Source organism: Astyanax mexicanus, chromosome 5 (genome assembly GCF_023375975.1).
Source record: "Astyanax mexicanus isolate ESR-SI-001 chromosome 5, AstMex3_surface, whole genome shotgun sequence".
NCBI classification, from domain to species: domain Eukaryota; kingdom Metazoa; phylum Chordata; class Actinopteri; order Characiformes; family Acestrorhamphidae; genus Astyanax; species Astyanax mexicanus.
In genome coordinates this window covers 14,535,591-14,550,423 of record NC_064412.1, presented here as the reverse complement: position 1 = coordinate 14,550,423, position 14,833 = coordinate 14,535,591, and the positions used below count along the sequence as shown (strand labels likewise).

At 34.6% G+C, this 14,833-nt stretch overlaps 1 protein-coding gene across 1 annotated transcript; it reads left to right on the top strand.

Moving 5' to 3' along the window:
- The first annotated feature begins 8,781 nt into the window (after positions 1-8,781).
- On the top strand, positions 8,782-14,345 carry pxmp4 (peroxisomal membrane protein 4). Its single transcript, XM_007253295.4, has 4 exons — positions 8,782-9,142; positions 10,710-10,772; positions 11,013-11,211; positions 12,032-14,345. Exons 1-4 carry the CDS (start codon positions 9,030-9,032, stop codon positions 12,287-12,289), a joined length of 633 nt encoding a protein of 210 aa, XP_007253357.3. The 5' UTR covers positions 8,782-9,029; the 3' UTR covers positions 12,290-14,345.
- The last annotated feature ends 488 nt before the right edge of the window (positions 14,346-14,833 follow it).

The window sequence follows — 14,833 nt, the reverse complement described above, 5'->3', positions numbered from 1 at the left end:
AGTCTCTTTGCTTTAGTGTAAAACTGTAGATACCCAACTTTTTTTATTAATCTTTGTTAAGGCATGTTGCTCAAATAACTTGATAAAAAGTAGTCATTCAAAATAAGTTGGATTTTTTTTACAATATACAATTACCAGGTGAATAACAATGAGTTTATTAAACAAAGACTGGGTTTCATGTGCCTGCTTCTATAGTGACTGTAAGGTTTGAACACATGGTGCCTCCGTTGTTTTGTGAAGTGGCCATATAATAAACACAAAGCTGGATTCAATTCACAGAAAAAAACAAGAAGGTCATTATTTATATCAGACACAGCTGAGGCCTAAGCTCTCAGAACAGTCAAAAATGTTTAAATAAAAACACTCCCTTCGCTGGTGCTGCGAAGTAGTGTGGACAGAGACCAAAGCCTTTCTTACACTGAAAGAAAGAATCAGTGAGGGATTTATGTTTAAAAAATAAGACAGAATTACACTTTTTGTGGAAACTTTTGGGAAATCAATTAAAACCTATGGGACATATATTTTTTAGATTTAAAAAAGGAGCTGTAAATAGAGAATCCCCACTGTTTCCCAAATGTAAGGCTAGTTAGATTCTGGAATCAGAAAATGATCTCTAGTGTGTACTAAACATATTCTTCCAGTCATGATGGAATATGTATTTTTATTTTTTTCAATCAATCTGTTTTTTTCTGTCTTTTGATGCCATTAAATAAAATATGTATTTAAAATGTAATCTGTGTAAAATAAAAAGTGTAAATGTTTGAGCACTCTAATACTTTACCCCATATACAACTTTCTACTTTTGTAAAGTTTTTGGGTGTCGATATGATAATGGAGGGACATGTTAAAGCATTTTAAATCCCTGTTTAAATTAATATTTCCCTTTTGAATGCTAATATTATTTGATTATGTTTTATTATGATTCTTTTACTAAAGTTGATTCATTACAGTCACAGTCACAGCTGTAAAATCAGTGAAAATATGATCGTGACTACTCAGTTTTATCTTGATTTAATGAGTCTCTAGTTAGAATGAGCTCCAAATGCAATACAAACGCAAATTGATGCAATATTCCTAAACATAAAAACACACAATAACTCTGTTATTTGTGTAATTGTACACTTCCACACATAACTGTAGCTTCTTCTCAATTACTGCTGAGTGTGACTCTCAACTAATGGGAGTTGATCTTTTAACTCTTTTGTTAAAGAGTTCATTTTTAATACAGTGTAAAAAAAAAGCTTAAAAATGTACTTCTTACGCAAATATTCGTATTACATAAAAACAATAACCAAGCACAGTGTTACTGCATTGTAGTTCACACTTAGCATTAAATAAATGGTAACTTGCTCTTATATCCTGCAACACTGTGGCAAGATAGTTAAACATTACATTTTTATATAACTAAACACCCAAGAGAAGGTAGACCTTGTGGGCAAGAAGGTTGAGGGGACACACTTTTCCCACATTTTTCTCCAGATCAATCTATCTCCATAAATTAACTGTGAATACATTCAATTCTGACAAGAAGGTGCAGCCAAAAGGAAAATTTCAGCAGCTTTATTCTTTGACAAAAGTCTAATTATTGGCTGTGACCAAACCCATGCGCTATAGATTTACAGCTTTTTTGAGAGCTGGCATTCTACCAGCATTAATTATAAAACTTCAGTCTGTTGGCAGTTATCACTGTGTCATACATAAAGTGGCTAAAAACAAAACAAACGGAAAAAAAACATGAGCAATGATACAGCTCCTGTTTCTTATTTCTCTGGTGTACACACTTTAGGGGGGCATAAAAAGACAATTTTAACTGTGAAGTCTATCTGCCATTAATAATGAGATACATATTTAGTCACAATGCCTGAAAATACACAGTTCTGTATAAATATAAATCAACTCTTAAACTCTATTCAAATGGGATAAGTTTCACATGGGGAGTTATTACCAGAGTTTCTCTCTGATTTATATCACGTCCAAATGTGCTATAGTCATTTTAGTGACATGATTTAGCGACACATGATTTTGTGTCTGTAAAGATGCATTTTTATTTTATTTTATTTGCATAGTAAAGATACCTTAGGTCACTGAAGTCAGGTGTTCAACAACGTACAAACATCAAATCCAGAAGACAAGCCAAAAGCCAAGATCTCTCAAAGGAGCAACACTGCTGGCAGCTTTAGGCAAGTCTTGCGTAGCATTGCCTATTGCCTACATACATGTTTTAAATATGTAGCTGCTTACTTGTTTTTTAATTAAAAGTTCATAAATACTACAATACTACTGTACAAGTATACGTACTGCTGTGTTCACTTGTAATATATATTGTGGTATGGCTGTTGGAGTTAGAATTGAAGACGGTTAGAACAAGTTAACCCATTCCCTGCTGCTAAGAATGCCCTCATTTTTTATAGCTAAATGCTAAAGTGGCTACTCATTCACTAATTAAGAATTATGCCATTAAAACTGTGCTAAAACATAGGTCTCATTCCCAAGATAACCAATCAGCTAGATTAAGTTTTTCTTACTATAGCTGAAAAACATAAACATTAATGCAAAAAAATTCTATTGGCCTATTGGTTACAGGACACAGTTGACCAGATATGTTGTTTGCTGGACTATTATTAGTTTAGCGATGACACTGATGTATGATGACTGTTATGCAGTCCACATACACAAGCTATGCTTAATGCACTTTGTTTCGGAGTTGATTTTCGCAGTGTGTAAATCGAGTAGCTACTCCCATCTCCCATCCAGCACAAATAGGTCATACAGGTTCCCAACATCCTGTAGAAAAAATACTCTGCAGATAAAATCAAGCCTATACAAACAATTCTATAGAAATGTTCCCCCCAAAACATTAGAAATGTATATTTATCATTCTGGCACACTTTCTCTATTAAATGCTAGGAAGGAAAAAGCAGGCTGTTAAGTCGATATGTGCATATGTGTATATGTGTATATGTCAGCAGCCCAACTCAGCACAGTGTGCTCACACAGATATTGCAAACTCTTCAACAATTAATTAGTATCTTAACTGAATTGAATTTCTTCATTTCCCCAAACCAAAAAGGAACTGTATCCCACAGAGCGCAATTTTAAAGATAAATAAAATATTAGCCAGGTAGTCTAGACCTCATGTGTGAGAATCTTCTTGAGGTAAGTGAGAGACTCCTGGTGGTTCAGAATGTTACTGCAGATCAGTATATGGTTTATGGTCCTGCATTGTTACCAGCTACATGACATTATATATTTTATTTATTACACTGTGGTGACAGGATATTTTAGTGTGGAAGTTTAGCTTGAGAGGAATGGACGACGCACTATGCATTCAAAATCATGTAATGAGGGAGAGATACAGATTTACTCACCCCCTCCCTGCATTTTTCTGTGCATCCATAACATTGATTTTTTTCCCCCCACAGTTCTAATTATTAATCTTATCATGGTCTTCCTTGCTTATTCCAGAGCAAAGTGAGGTTTTGAGGAATGTCATAAGATTAAATGATTCTTATCTGCTAAATAATGCAGCAAACACAGATTATCTTTACCTGGAAGGTGGAATTTATTTTTATAGTACTTTAGATCAGTCTTTTCATTTCTTTTCAGCTCTGTTAATTTGGTCATAGACATGGCCCTATGCCCAAAATCCCCAAAAATGTTTATAATTGAAAAAGAGATTTAAAACGGTCAGTCATGATTTATGATTTATGATTATTTCTTGTGTTACCTGCAACTGCACTTAACTCTAGTTGCTAAATATTATTTTTAAATAGTTATTGCCAATGAAAAATAACTAGAATAGTACCTAAAACCAAGTTAAATATTAATGTATGGAATTGCACATGGTTTGCTCAAATTTGTTTCACTAGAATAAAAAAAACAATTGTATCACTTAATTAAGTCACTGATTGTTTTCACAAACATGCCTGAGAAGCACAATGTAAATATGAGTGTTAGAATAAATTAAATAAATTAAACACTGATTACAAATCAGATAAAACAGACCAGATAAAGGAACAAAAGGGCAATGTATATAAAAGAAACACCTGGAAAACACTTTGGATATCTTGCCTAGGCCACAAACTTAAAAGAGCCTTGAATTTTATTAGTTTTTATTAGGGAAAAACTAATAAAATGTTTAATAGAATGGTTTAAAATAATATAGTATGGGCACCATGTATGTAATAGAAAGTAAAATAAAAAATGAATATAATATGAGGAAACAACTTATTAATCCTGACAGTTTGAACAGCATGCGCCTGTCTTATTTCTACTTACTTGCTGTCTTCCCTTATCTAGTTGAAGAAAAAGCAAACAGCTAACCTGTCTGCTCACCAGACGTGACCTGCTTTTAAACTAGGAATGACCTTCGGACCACACTCAACCCATGTTGGGAACCAATGACTGATCTCTTATGTAAATCACGCCACACTGACAGAGGAATTTATCTTCTACTGTATCTTCTGAAGCTAACGGATGACAGTGGTGTCATTACCATATAAGCACAAGATATTAGAAGAAATAGAGAAAAAGCTGAAACAGACATATTTATCATTAAATAAATTTAAGAAAATACTACATTTAAATAACACTGTACATATAACACACTTCCTCATACAGTAGGTTTCAATATAGATATATTACATCATGTGTATCTGACAGTTGTTATTCTAAAATTGGCAAAATGTCAAATGAATATTGAAATAAACATGAAATTAAATGCTCCAAAATGGTGAAAATACTGAAAATTAAGAAAGATTTCCTTCTCCCATTAAAGTATCATTTTGAGGTATGATGTAATATTGTTAAAGGAACAGCAATGTTTATTTTCCGGCAAAGTTCCCATTCCAGATACAGGTTTTGGTACCAGAGGGATTATGTAAGAGTTATTATGTTTATTACTTTGCTATTATTTAGGAACCCTCTGCCACACAGTATGCTTCTCGACTGGGAGCTTCCCACCGCTGTTTTATTTCAATGTGATGTATAAGCATTTTTATGTTCATGTATTGATTTCTGTACCTGCCACAGTCTTATATCTAACACACTGGCCAACACACTATGCAGTAAACTAGCTCTGTGCCAGACATTTAACACTGCTCACAAACTTATAGCACTTTCCTCTGTATGATCTGACTGAAACCCTCTGTTTTTATCTTGCTTTTCGCCAATATAATTTTACTCTCCACTGTGGTCCACAGAAGGATACTTGGCTTTCCTTTTCGCCACTGTTGCATTTTACCTTGGTGGTTCGAGCACAGATTATCTAAAACTGCATCGGTGCTCTATCACTATAAAGTGATTATATATATATATATATATATATATATATATATATATATATATATATATATATATATATATATATATATTCAGTCATCTGATATATATATATATATATATATATATATATATATATATATATTTTAGATCTTAATTAATGCAAAGAAAACAAGTCCATATTCATTAAGTTTTAAGTTCAGAAATCTATATTTGGTGAAGTATCTGTTTTTTAATCACAGTTTTCATGCATCTTGGCTTATTGTCCTGAACCAGTCTTACACACTGCTTTTGGATAACTTTATGCCACTCCATAAAAAAATTAAGCAGTCCAGCTTAGTTTGATGGCTGTGATCATTCATCATGTGTGAGTGTGTATAGTACCAGTAAAACAATTGGACACACCTTAAATTCAGTGGTGTTGCATTATTTTAAAATGTTCTGCAATGTAGATTAATAATAAAGTCATCCAAACTGTAAATAAAAAGCTAAGGAATTATTTAGTAAACGGAAAAGTGTTAAACAAATCAGATTATGTTATATATTTTGGATTCTTCAAAGTAGGCACCGCCTGCTTGGAATACAGTTTGCACATTTTGGCATTTTCTCAATCAGCTTAGAGTTAATCCTTCGACTGGTTGTGAATTGTCAAAAGTTAATTACTTGAATTTATTGCCAGTGCCATGCCAGAAAAGGATGACCAAGAGTTAGCTTACCTCTGTTGCACAAGGTAAGATAAACAGTTTATGATACATGATAAATCTAAATTTAATACCAATGTTCTCTACTCTTTGTTTAGCTCAGGGGTGTCAAACTCATTTTGGCCGAGGGCCACATTGGCATATTGGCTGTCCTCCGAGGGCCAGATGTAACTTATAAATGTAATAAAATGTAACCAAATGTAATATATGTAAATGAATGTAATTACTCCTTAATGTTAAATAACTCTCAATATATTATTTATTCAATCAAATATTACAGTTGCATGGAAAAAATGTTTGCTTGTTGCTCTATTAACATAAATCCTTTTAATTTGTCATGTCATGAAATCCAAAAACTCCATCAATCAAGAACCAAACTATTCAAGTGAATAGAAATGACATCAAGTTATATTAACTTTGAAATTATTAACTGAAATAAGGCTTAATAAATATAAAATCAAAAATTGTGAGCTGTTAAGAACATAGCATTTCCTCAGATTTAGCAGTTCCTCATCCAACCACTAGTGGGAGCTGCAGCAGCAGCACCACAAGTCCGCAGTCTTTACTGAGTCAGAGCTACAGCCCAGCCACGGGCTACAGGGCTCAGCTCAGCCAGTCTGGAGCGTTTTTACAATTTTTAAGTTCTTCTGTGTATGAAATAAAGATTTTTGTAACCGAATAATACAGCTCTCTACAGTTCATCTTTCAGCCCAATCAGCTAACAGCAGCCGTTTAGAGCATGAGTCACTGCTGGGATTACATTATAAACAGGTCAGTTATCGCGCTGCTAACCTCAGGATGTTTATAACTACGGAGTTTAGTGGACACACCACGGCTGCAAGGTTAGACTGTTGAAGGCTACTGAAGACTATTAAAGGCTATTGGAGGTTATTGAAAGGGTTATTGAGGGCAGAAATCAGTAAAGGCTGGTTAGATAAGTGATTCACGTCCTCGTCCTTTGCTGAGGTGAAACTGCGACTAGCGCTGTCACAGTGATGTTTATTAACGTCATTAAAACAGATTTTGTCAGCTATTGTCTTATAAATGTTTACACAGAACTTATATCTCTCCTAAAAAGCGTTTATTTTGGTCAGTAACACTCTTCGTAACACAAAAGGCATACCGGTCTTTCGCCTTGAAGCACAGCCGTCCGTCTGCATCAACTTCTCTTTTTCTGGACATTATGGGATAAACATTTATATGTCTCAATTCCACCCGCGAAGTTACACCTTCCCTCCGGCAGGGTTTCCACATCAATGACTACACTGCCGTGTAGTGGCAGTAAGCCGTAACTTTGCGGGTAATACAATCGACAAGCATTGTGGGAAATGTATTTTTTGGTCAAAGAACGCTTCTGACTTATTTATTATAGACACTAAGATCTTACAAGCTCTCGCGGGCCACATAAAAAGACGTGGCGGGCCACATTTGGCCCGCGGGCCTTGTGTTTGACACATGTGGTTTAGCTGGTCAAGAATCAGAGGACTGAATGAATATTAGCATTTAATTTCTACAGAAATATACTGTGTATGCGTAGCAAATAATTGTTTAACCATGTGTATTGGACTGGAATTCTTAGTTTAAGTTGTAAATGCCAAAACACCCCAAAACACAGAACACGATGTCAGCTAAATGTGAGTGCTAAGCTAAAGACAATGCGCAAAAAACATTTTGGACCTTTCTAGATCTCAATGCACAATGCACTGCATATATCTTACCTGAAGCTGCTAACAGACCTTGTGTGCAGCAGTTTCTTTTGCAGAAAGAAATCTTGTCACAGAGCTGCCACTACTGTCCTCCATTTATAATGACTGAATCTCATTCAGTCAGTAAATAAGCCTTCCTGAAAGCACAAAGTGTAGAACATATTATGCTGATTCCTCTGTAATTTCCTAATTGTTGGCAGGCCTGCTTGGCTGTATCTGATGGGACACCAAAGAAAGCAAAATGCACATTAGATTCCTTTTCTGTTTCTGGCATAATATTATTAAATATAAATAAATAAAAAAATACACCTGCTGACTTTTTTTTTTTACCATTTAAGCTTTTTAGGCACAGTCAATTACCAGAAATGGTTCAAAGTCCAGTATACAAAATCGCTCCTATAAAAAATAGTATTGTAACAAAATAATAATAGTATATTGTAATAAAAAACTTACAAACATACACAGCAGCTAAGTAACAATGGAAATAAACTGAGCGTTGGAAATGTATGCTAAAAAAATTTAATTTCCAAAGCCTTTCTCTGTAAACACAGATAAAAAAACACAGAAACAGAGATAACTCTGTAACCCGTCTTTTTACAATACAGATAAGCCAGAGATAGGTGAGTGCACTGCTAAAAAATCCAGCTTGTCATCCATAAAAAAATATCCCCTATGCTGGACAAAAGCTAGGGTACTGTTTCCTACATCTTGCAAAGGAATGACAACCCCTTTAGCTCACATTAAGGTCTGACCGATGAATTAAAGTCATTGCTAAGATGAAAAAAATAAAACCTAGCTTGTCTGAACCCTACAGCACTGCTGCTTGACAAGTAAAAAAGGGTGAGTTCTAAAACTTTTGACCGGTAGTGTATATCAAGGGTATAACTTTTACTGTTTTCTTTAAGCAATGAAGTTAAAAGGAAATTATTCACTTTAATTACTTACATAGCCCAGTTTATATTGTTTTATCCCATGATAGAGGTAACAGTTAGCCACTACTCCTCTACTTAACTTAGTTAGCAGTCAGCTTTTGAAAGTATTCTATATCATTTCTGCAGAGAAAAATGACTAATATTTATTTAATTATATGCTTTATTGTAATCTGTAGCTAGTATTAGTGGTATGCAGATATTAAACATTGAAATAAGCCGAAGAGAGGAAAAAATCAGTGGCTCAATCAGTGCTGGAATGACTGAAAGCGGAACCATAGTATCAATCAGAGTTTCCCACCGAACCTAAAATAACACCGCTGTAGTTTTGAGCCGCAGCAGCGTTAGCTGAGACTGCCCTCAGCAGAGCCGCGGTTTATCTGTCTCTGCACTTTCTCCGCTCACACTCAGGCATGGCGGGGTCGGACCTGGTGAAAACGGTGCTCTACACCATCAACACTTTACTGCAGCAGGAGAAATACAAAGCTGCCCTGGCTGTCCTGAAGGGATTCAGGAATGGCGCTGTGTGAGTGTTTCTTATTCACTGTAACATTAGAGACTTCTTACTAACTGATGCCTCATCATCCCAGTGCTTAATCTAGCTAGGTTACATAAAGTGCTTAAATAACTAACAGTGTAGCTTACCCATGTTTAAATTAGTAATATCTGGGTTATTTACTTCACAATTTCTGGCTTGTTAGCGGCTCTGCTAACTAGTTGCTAGCTAAGTTGGGTAGCTATTTAGTAGAGGTGGATAACCCAGGTCCAGAAAGTAAAAATCCATCCCAGGGTTTTGTACCAACTGCTGAGCTGCAATAGCGCCGCCTGGGCAGTTGGTACAAAACCCTGGAACGGAGTTGTACTTTCTGCACCTGGGTTACCCACATCTACTAAATAGCTAGCTAGTTAGCTAACTAACATACAATCAGTAACTTAAGCTAACCTAAGCTACCTGACAGGACAAAGGTCACATTAGTGTTTTACTACTTTAGACTTTATAGTAGGGCTGGGAAGTTAATTTGATTAATTGATTTTTTTTTTTTTTTAATGAATGGAGTAGTGGAGATTGGGTAACTTAACACTTTACAATAAGGGTCACAAATAACAGGATTTATGACAGCAATAAACATTATTAAATGGGTTAGTAAGGTCTCAACTTACTGTTAATTGACACTAGTTTGGACATTAGTATAAACATTACATAATTTTTATTCAAATATTTTTTGAATAATATTTTAACTAGTGTTAGTTAATAATTAGTTGAAACATTAAGCTCTAACTATTGCTAATTCATGTACTCTTATTGTAAAGTGTTACAGGAGATTATATGTCTTCATTTATTACTTCTAATTATAATCTCTTCTAACTTTGTTAACCTTATTCATTATTGTCTTTATTTTTTCTTTAAATCACTTTGAATTGTCTTTGTATGATTATGTAGAGTGCTATAGAAATAAACGTGCCTTGCCTATTATTAAGTTTTCCTTTATGCTTTTTTCTTAACACTTTATTGAATGTCAATATTTAATATTTTACATATCAGTTAGTAATATTAGCATTTCATGATATTGCTGCAGTGCCATGTAATGCCTTTACAAATAATAATCTACTTATATAATGCCTGCTATAATGTTTTCATCTCTTTTTTTAGTTTGTGTCATAGAATACCATTATGCTCTGGTGATTTTTTTTATACTTTCTGTGGCATGGTGTTACACTGTCCTTTTTTGTTATTACTACTGTTCTTATTTGTGGTTATTTTGTTTTCTTAATCAAATTTGTTTACTTACTAAAACAATGTTTTTTTTTTTTTTTTTTTTTTGCCTCAGGGCAACACTATGCAATTAGACCACGAGGCAATCATACTGAAGTTGTGGTTCTAAAATGAATTGACTGATACCTCAACAGAGATGCACAACCTTCCCTTCAGTATTATTGTTACTTATAGCAGTAGAAAATACATACAGGTATTTATAGTCTGTTAAACTGATTTAGTCTAACTAGCAGGCCTGTACATTTGTAATAACTAAATACTGTTTTTCTACAGTGATGCGTGTTTTCTATACCAACCTTTTTTTTTTTTTTTTCTCCAGATATGGTGCCAAAATCCGTGCCCCACATGCCCTGGTGATGACTTTTCTTTTTAAAAGTGGCAGGTAAAGTAAGATTTTTTTTTGTGTGTGAAATAAAAAAAATATATATATTGCAATTACCAGTTGTCTGTCACTGGTTGTTTCCATACTTGCTCATATGCAGCACCTACAATACTGGAAGACAATTAGTCACTCTCAATGGTGTCTGGAAAAACTAATTAATGTTGATGTATTGTTAATATGCCCTGAGAATGTTTTTTTTTTTCTTTTTGGCTCATGTGTGTTCTCTCTCTTGCTTTTCAGCTTGAAATCCAAATTGAAAGCGATAGCCCAGGCAACATACACACACTCTAGGAACCTAGCCTTCTTTGTGTTCACATATAAAGGACTGCAGGCACTCCAGCAGCGGATTCAGGGGAAGAGTCTTCAGTCTCACTCTTTCTTAGCAGCTTGTCTTGGGGGTTGGCTTATATTTGGAGACAATAACAATATTAACAGCCAGGTAAGTTAAGCAGCTAACAGTCAAGGAACATGGAGAAAGATGAGTCAGTTTTTGATTGGGACAACAGATGGATAAAGGAATGGATAAGTAATATAAACAGATCTGTCTGTGGAATTATTGTTGAATTTGCTGACTTGGACTTTTTACTTGATCTTTAGTCCTTCAGCTGAAAGGAGCATTTAATGTAAAACTGATAAGTATATAAATAGTGATTCACCTGAAATGAAGAAGTTTTAATTTATTTTGCTACTTTTTGCACTGCATGACTTAATTGGCCTATATCTCTTTTTATTTTTTGCTTGCTTTTTAAAAAAAGGTTATTACAAAACTTCCAGTTAAAAAAAAATTGAATACCAACAATGTACAATACAGTGTCTTTTATTACATTGCAGTGATGGCCCAGTGCTGAAAAAAGGTTGGCGCCAATGCCAACCTTTGAGGGGTTTTCAATTTAAATAAGGGATGCCTAAAATAAATGAGTCATTCTTTGGTGTTAATTGATCAGACATTTTCGGCTGCATTTTTTTGTCTCTAAATTTCGGTGCATCTCTCTGTATATGGGTAAATGGGGCATATGCTGGAGACAAGTGCAAGCATGGGTGCTTGTTTCCACTCAACCGAGGTGCTTCATCAGTTGCAGTTCAATATTGTATGACCGTGTCATGAATCATGTTTATTCAGGGTACCTCATGCATCATACTGGATGCAGAAAATCACACTAATTTCTACACCACTTTTATAATTTTGGACCATCATCTGTCGTCTGTTTTTTTTTTTGTGTACTTGACCTAACTGCTACTTTTTATCTTGTCTTTTCTAGATAAACATGTACTTGTTGTCTAGGATTCTGTTTGCCTTGTCTCGGCTGGCTGTGGAGAAAGGCTATATTCCCCAGCCCAAGAGGGACCCATTCCCACTGTTTGCCACCGTGGTGTGGGGCATCGTGCTCTGGCTGTTTGAGTACTACCCCCACACCTTGCAACCATCTCTCCAGTCCTCCATGACTTATCTCTATCACGACAGCAACGTGTGGCACGATGTGAATGACTTTCTCATATACAACAAACCACGGACTTAAGGGAGGTTACCCTTCATATATTTTTCTCTTTAGAGAAAAACATTAAGAGTACAGCACCAGTGATCACTGTAGAATGGGTTTTTTGTTTGTTGTTTTTTTTTTATGATTGATTGATCGGTCTTCTATTGACAATTCCTTTAGGACTTGAGTAAATGAATGATGGGAGTGTAATTTCTAATCACTAGTGCGCCTTAGACAAACTTATTGGACATACATGACTTGAAAGTGTTCATCTTGCAGATGTTTTTGCATTTTTCACATTTGTGGCCTGATGCTGAGAAGCACAATTAGAGTGAAAGAAAGAGACCTCAATTCATGTATTTATTAAGGAGTAATAACTAAATGTGTACTGAATGTCTCTATGTAGGAACAAAAGTCCTGCTTTGTCTATTAAATGTTTAAGTAATGTTTCACATTATCGAGTGAAATCTCTGGCACTGCCCCTTTGCTATATGCACAGATGTTTTCAGTTAATGGCTTTTGTGAAGTTTCAGTCCAAGTCGTAGGCCTCTCTGTGTGGTTCAGGGATGCTGACTTATGCAAAGCTTTGAATAAATAGTTTGCCTTTTTGTTATAAATGCAGTATTTGTTTACTGCTTGCCTGGTCTGGATATACCAGAACCACATTCAGCATGGTTGGACCATTGTGTGAAAGTGACTGCTTAATGTATTTAGCATTTTTCTGAAGAACATTGCTTTTTTTGCCAGTTTGTTTGATTAGTGCTTTTAAGTAGTAGCAACTTTACAGTAATAAATTCTTCTGAGAAGTGACTGCCTCAGTGGAGCCCTGTCACTTTAACATAATTTTTGCTATGCTTCAAAACAATAAGTAAGATCAGGAAAAATGTGCAAAATGCAGAATACATTCTTGTGTTATCTGTTTGACGGTACTGTATTAAATTGTTGTTATTAGTGGGGAAGATGCGTACAAAAGAGTAGCAGGTATATCAATCTGTTTACACTCCTCCATATCCAAATACTCATGGTTTGAGTGTGTGTTTTTCTATTATGTGCCAGTAGAGGTCATTGTTGTGCCAGCAGAGATGGGGACTTGAGTTTAATGTTGACTCCCATCATTTGCTGGTTACTCAAATTCACACTCTTAGCCAAAAAATGGTCCTTTGATTTGGACCAGTGCTGGAAGCATTCTTTCTACTAAGGGTTATTTAAAGAACCACATAGAGCATTTTCACCATCATGTCTTTGTACTAAAGGTTAAAGGTTATTTGAAGAAACATATAGAACATTTTCTCCATCATGTCTTTGTACTAAAGGTTAAAGGGGGGATGGTTTAATTCAACCATTTAAATGGTTCTTTGAGCTGTCAAATTTAGCTCTCAAACAGCCTTGAATTATGTAAGCCACCATTACCAGATAGACCCACAACAGTTCTAACCTGTAGTGAGCAAGTGTGCAAGGTATAATGATGTAATATCACTGATACAAATAAATAGTCTAGACTTTATGCTTTATGGACGCAACAGCATTTCGCATTAGTCTATGAGTCAGATGAAGTTTAATAATAAAGTAAAAGGCTTTAATGGTGAATCATTGTCATTTCAGTTTAGTCAAAGGCTGGTCTCAGTCCATATATAGAAAACCGTTTTCCATTGCCTGATGCAGATGTTGTCACAGGATGCCGTCATTAAGTTTCGTCAGCCAACGATCGTTGTGTTGCCTTACGCAAGCACATGTGCCATCTCTCTCATTATGTAAGGTGGCGTTTCTATGAGACATTATTATTATGAAATAATAACTAAATCAGCTGTGCTTTATTTATATAGTGTGTTCATTTAAATAATAAAATAATAATGGTATTTTCAGTGTTTTGGAGATAATTTCTGATTCCTGGGGAATATAATGCTACATTTGTTATTTAATTATGTGTCTTTTTAAAAGACATTTTATTTTTAGTGATTTAATAAATTATTTAGTGCAGTTTGTGGTGCTGAGGATAGTGCTATATATTATCGCTATTCTAATGTGTGATTATGCAGTTTACTAAAAAAATAAAACTAAACATTGTGTAATATACAAATAAAACAATATAATTTAACATGTTGAGTATTTATTTGAACGAATGCTTGATGACTTTTTTTCTTGTGAAAAAATTCATACATATTTGTGTAAGTGTTTGGTACACAATGTCACTTGTGTTGTGAGGTAGTAAAGCAAGCTTGTTATCTAAGGTTTAGATTATGTAGTTTATTTGAGATGATCCTCTTTTAATCTCATTACATAAACTTAATTTGCGCTTAACAATAGCGCTTCTGTTGTTGAGTAGAGCAAGTTCTTCTCAAGTTACTCACCATAAGGTGTAGCTGCAGATGCTGCTGTTTTCATACTCTTTCATCACATGCACTTTTACTAGGGAGTGTATTTATTGTCATTTAGAAGAATATTCCCAATGGCTTTTAGAAAATATGAAATATTTATGCCATTGTGTAGATAAATAATGATGTCATGACTTTTATCCCCAAAGTTTAATTATCAGTGGAAGTTGATGTTTTAAAAAAAATAATAATTTGAGATAATCTCTATTGG

What these genes read in the sequence shown, in the direction of transcription:
- pxmp4 (XM_007253295.4), top strand. Translation starts at nt 9,030, where the DNA reads ATGGCGGGGTCGGACCTGGTGAAAACGGTGCTCTACACCATCAACACT. An exon ending in GGATTCAGGAATGGCGCTGT is followed by an intron (nt 9,143 to 10,709) that starts GTGAGTGTTTCT and finishes TTTTTTCTCCAG; the next exon opens with ATATGGTGCCAAAATCCGTG. An exon ending in TTTCTTTTTAAAAGTGGCAG is followed by an intron (nt 10,773 to 11,012) that starts GTAAAGTAAGAT and finishes CTTGCTTTTCAG; the next exon opens with CTTGAAATCCAAATTGAAAG.